This window comes from Caenorhabditis briggsae (genome assembly GCF_000004555.2).
Source record: "Caenorhabditis briggsae complete genome, chrI, whole genome shotgun sequence".
Classification (NCBI taxonomy): Eukaryota; Metazoa; Nematoda; class Chromadorea; order Rhabditida; family Rhabditidae; genus Caenorhabditis; species Caenorhabditis briggsae.
Genome location: NC_013489.2, coordinates 6806320 through 6809324, shown reverse-complemented (window position 1 = coordinate 6809324; position 3005 = coordinate 6806320). Strand labels below are relative to the sequence as shown.

At 40.3% G+C, this 3005-nt stretch overlaps 1 protein-coding gene across 1 annotated transcript; it reads right to left on the bottom strand.

The window, feature by feature from the left end:
* Positions 1 to 9: 9 nt before the first annotated feature.
* Positions 10 to 1286, bottom strand: CBG20458 (the record flags this gene model as incomplete). The annotated part of the gene is made up of 5 exons (XM_002646532.2): positions 10 to 348; positions 403 to 518; positions 681 to 787; positions 835 to 1050; positions 1096 to 1286. 5 exons carry the CDS (start codon positions 1284 to 1286, stop codon positions 10 to 12), a joined length of 969 nt encoding a protein of 322 aa, XP_002646578.2.
* Between the last annotated feature and the right edge of the window lie 1719 nt (positions 1287 to 3005).

Below are 3005 nucleotides of genomic sequence, written 5' to 3'. Positions count from 1 at the left end.
TCTAGGATACTAACGATTACTTACCAAATGCTCCACCTTCTTAGGAATCGTATAAAGTGTATCAAAAGTCTCAATAACATCTGTGATTGGAACCACTGCGATCTTCGCCTTCTCCGACGTCTTCTTGAACTTCTGCACCTGGGAACCGACGCCTTGCCACGCGGGAAGGTCGAATGAATCCCAGGAGGAGTAGAAGCCAAGTCTCCATGGAATGACGTCTCCTAACTGGTTCATCGTTCGTTGACATGATGCATATACAGGCCCGTATGCACATGAAAACTGCCGTGGAGCTGCAAAAACCACGCCATCCAATTTCGGTAGAGCCTCTTTGATTTTCGTGGACCAGTACTGAAAATTTTTGGGTTCGTTCAGAATTTTTTAGGGGATCAAATTGGGCAGTACATCAGCTAGAATCGAATGATTATCCCATCGCCAAACGGCACGCACGTCATACGAATAATCAGAATTCTGCTCGATTCTGCTGCTCACGATTTCTCGATTTCCTTGGAACAGAGGAGCTGGAAAATGGTTTTTTATAAATTAGCGCAAAAAATACGTTTATTTTCCGGATTTTTTTTTCGAGCGTTTTCAGTCCATTTCTCCGAAAAATAACAGAAAAATCGACGAAAAAAACATTCATAGGTTGTTGTGGGACCTTCTCAATTTTCATCAAAACTCACACGAAGTTTTTTCAATAATATTTGCAGATTCCACTAAAAGATTTTCAGATTCAGAATTGGAAAAGTGCGGATAGAGCGGCATGAAGATGTATCGCTGGGCACGATGTCTGGAAATTCTTTTTTTCAGATTTTTTCAATTTTTAAAGTTCCTCACGACTTAATTTCTTTCAATTTCTCTTCAAACGGAATTTCGTCAAAATGAAAAAGCCTTGAAACCCGAAACGGACCGTGCTCAGGCACAACTGTATCCAGCGATTCTTCCACTCGTTCTGCCAACTTCTCCACTTGCGATTCGAGACTCGGAACATCTTTATACGCCGAAATACATCCCTTTAGACTGTCATTCATCATTTTTCCATTGGCAATTGTGCTTTAAAAATTAAATAACTTTTTAAATTGTGAAATTTTCGCGAACCTATGAACGAAACTTGGCAACCGAAACCGCGAATTTCGTGCTGATTGTTTTTTGAGGAATTCTCTGGCATGAAATTCGTTCCATGGCTGACCGGGGTGAAGAAGGATCAGCTCGGTTTGGGGCGATCGAGCTGGATCCGCTGTGAAATGAGATCTTGCCTGAAAACTTTTCTTTTTGGATGATTTTTGCATTTGGCAAGTTCTCTTACCGCAATTTTAAACACTTTTGCATTTTTTGAAATCAGCATTTTGAAAATATTTGTCTATTTTCCTTTTCATAAATGCATTCTGTGGAAACTGCGACGAGACAGTGAGCTAACAGAAGAGACGCAGACACAACAAGCGCGATGGGGCGTCCGTGTTTCTCAATGATTTCGAGGTTGTCAGTAAAACAAACTCGATTTATTCTTTTAAAAAATCTGGAAAAAATTATAGTTTGGTCGAAAACTCCTGAATTTTCGACTTACTGCGCAGCGGCAAACTTGTCCGCTGATCTCGATTTCTCCGTTTCCAAATATAGCTGTCTTTGGTGCATCTGACGACTGATTTTAATTTCTTCTAGTATTACTCGTTATTGATATATATGCTCCCCTATTTTTTCTTCTTCTACCGGTTACATTTTTCCTGTGCCAAATATCTAAATTATCCCGTTTTCCCTCCCCTACTCAGATCGGCCTCGTGGGGGGCATTTTCTGAGTCTTTCATGTCTTGCCCTCTAATGTTTTACTACACCTGATCAATAAACAAATTACAAATTACAATTTCTGCCATCCAGACACTATTAACAGTCTCCCAACAAACTTTGAGCTGCTTCTCATCTGTTGGAACTGGCATCGAGATTCAGCTGAACGTTAAGGCCAGATGGGAGCTTGGTGATGTTATCAATGATTTGCATGAATTTCACTTTTTGCTTCTTGAAACTATCATCATATTTCATCCGCCACATCTCTTGGAGAAAATTTTCCGGGAAAAGGGGCGGAGTTAAAATTGCAACCCCGGCACGGTTTTTCTCATGACCGTATTCAAATTTACAAGAAACGCTGTTCGGAAAAACCGTACCAGGGTTGCAATTTTGGCTCCACCTATAAAAACAGCGATTTTTTCGGAACGTATTTTAAAATTTTTTTTCGCTCCTTTTTTCTTTAGGTCGCAAAATTCGCTGTGTAGCGACTCAGTAATTCATTTTTCAGAATGCGCGTCGATACTCAGCGCGCTTAACTACAGTATTCGCGTTAGAGCGCATTTACTTTAGAAAATTCACAGTTTAAAAAATTCACCGTGTAAAAACCAGCTAAATACGCTGAAAGATCAGTAATGGGGNCNGNNNNCANAATCGGCCCCGGCGGCGCTCCACCACCACTGCTCCCACCGAAGCCGGAACCTCGTCACGTCTTGTCGGAATCGGGTCTCCAACGACTCCTCCAGCTACGACAGCCGAAGATGATGAGAATGCGAATAGTCGGCGATCGGTAGCTGATATGGCGAAAATCTTCCAAAAATAAATTTCTCTGTATTACCTCGCTCTTTGTTTTATCTCTAATCCCTGTGACTATTTTTATTCATGCAAGAAAAACGGATTCCATAAGTATACTTTGAAAGAAAAACGGTCACACACAAAAATTCTAGTTACATTTTTATAGTCTTATCTCATTCTGTGTATTTCTTCCTTTCTGTATTTTTTTGTTCTTAACTCAGTTTTACACCATCTAGACCCCCTTATTTCTCTAGCATATTCTTCTGTATGTATTGGTGCGAGTATCCAGCATTTCCTGCAGGCACAAAAAACGTCTGCGAAATCCCCATGTCTTTTTTATCCGAAGCTGTTCACTTTTCTTTGTTAAATGCACAAAACGCGGTTTTATATCATGTTCATTTTGAATGAATTCGCATGGATTATATTGGATTAGTATT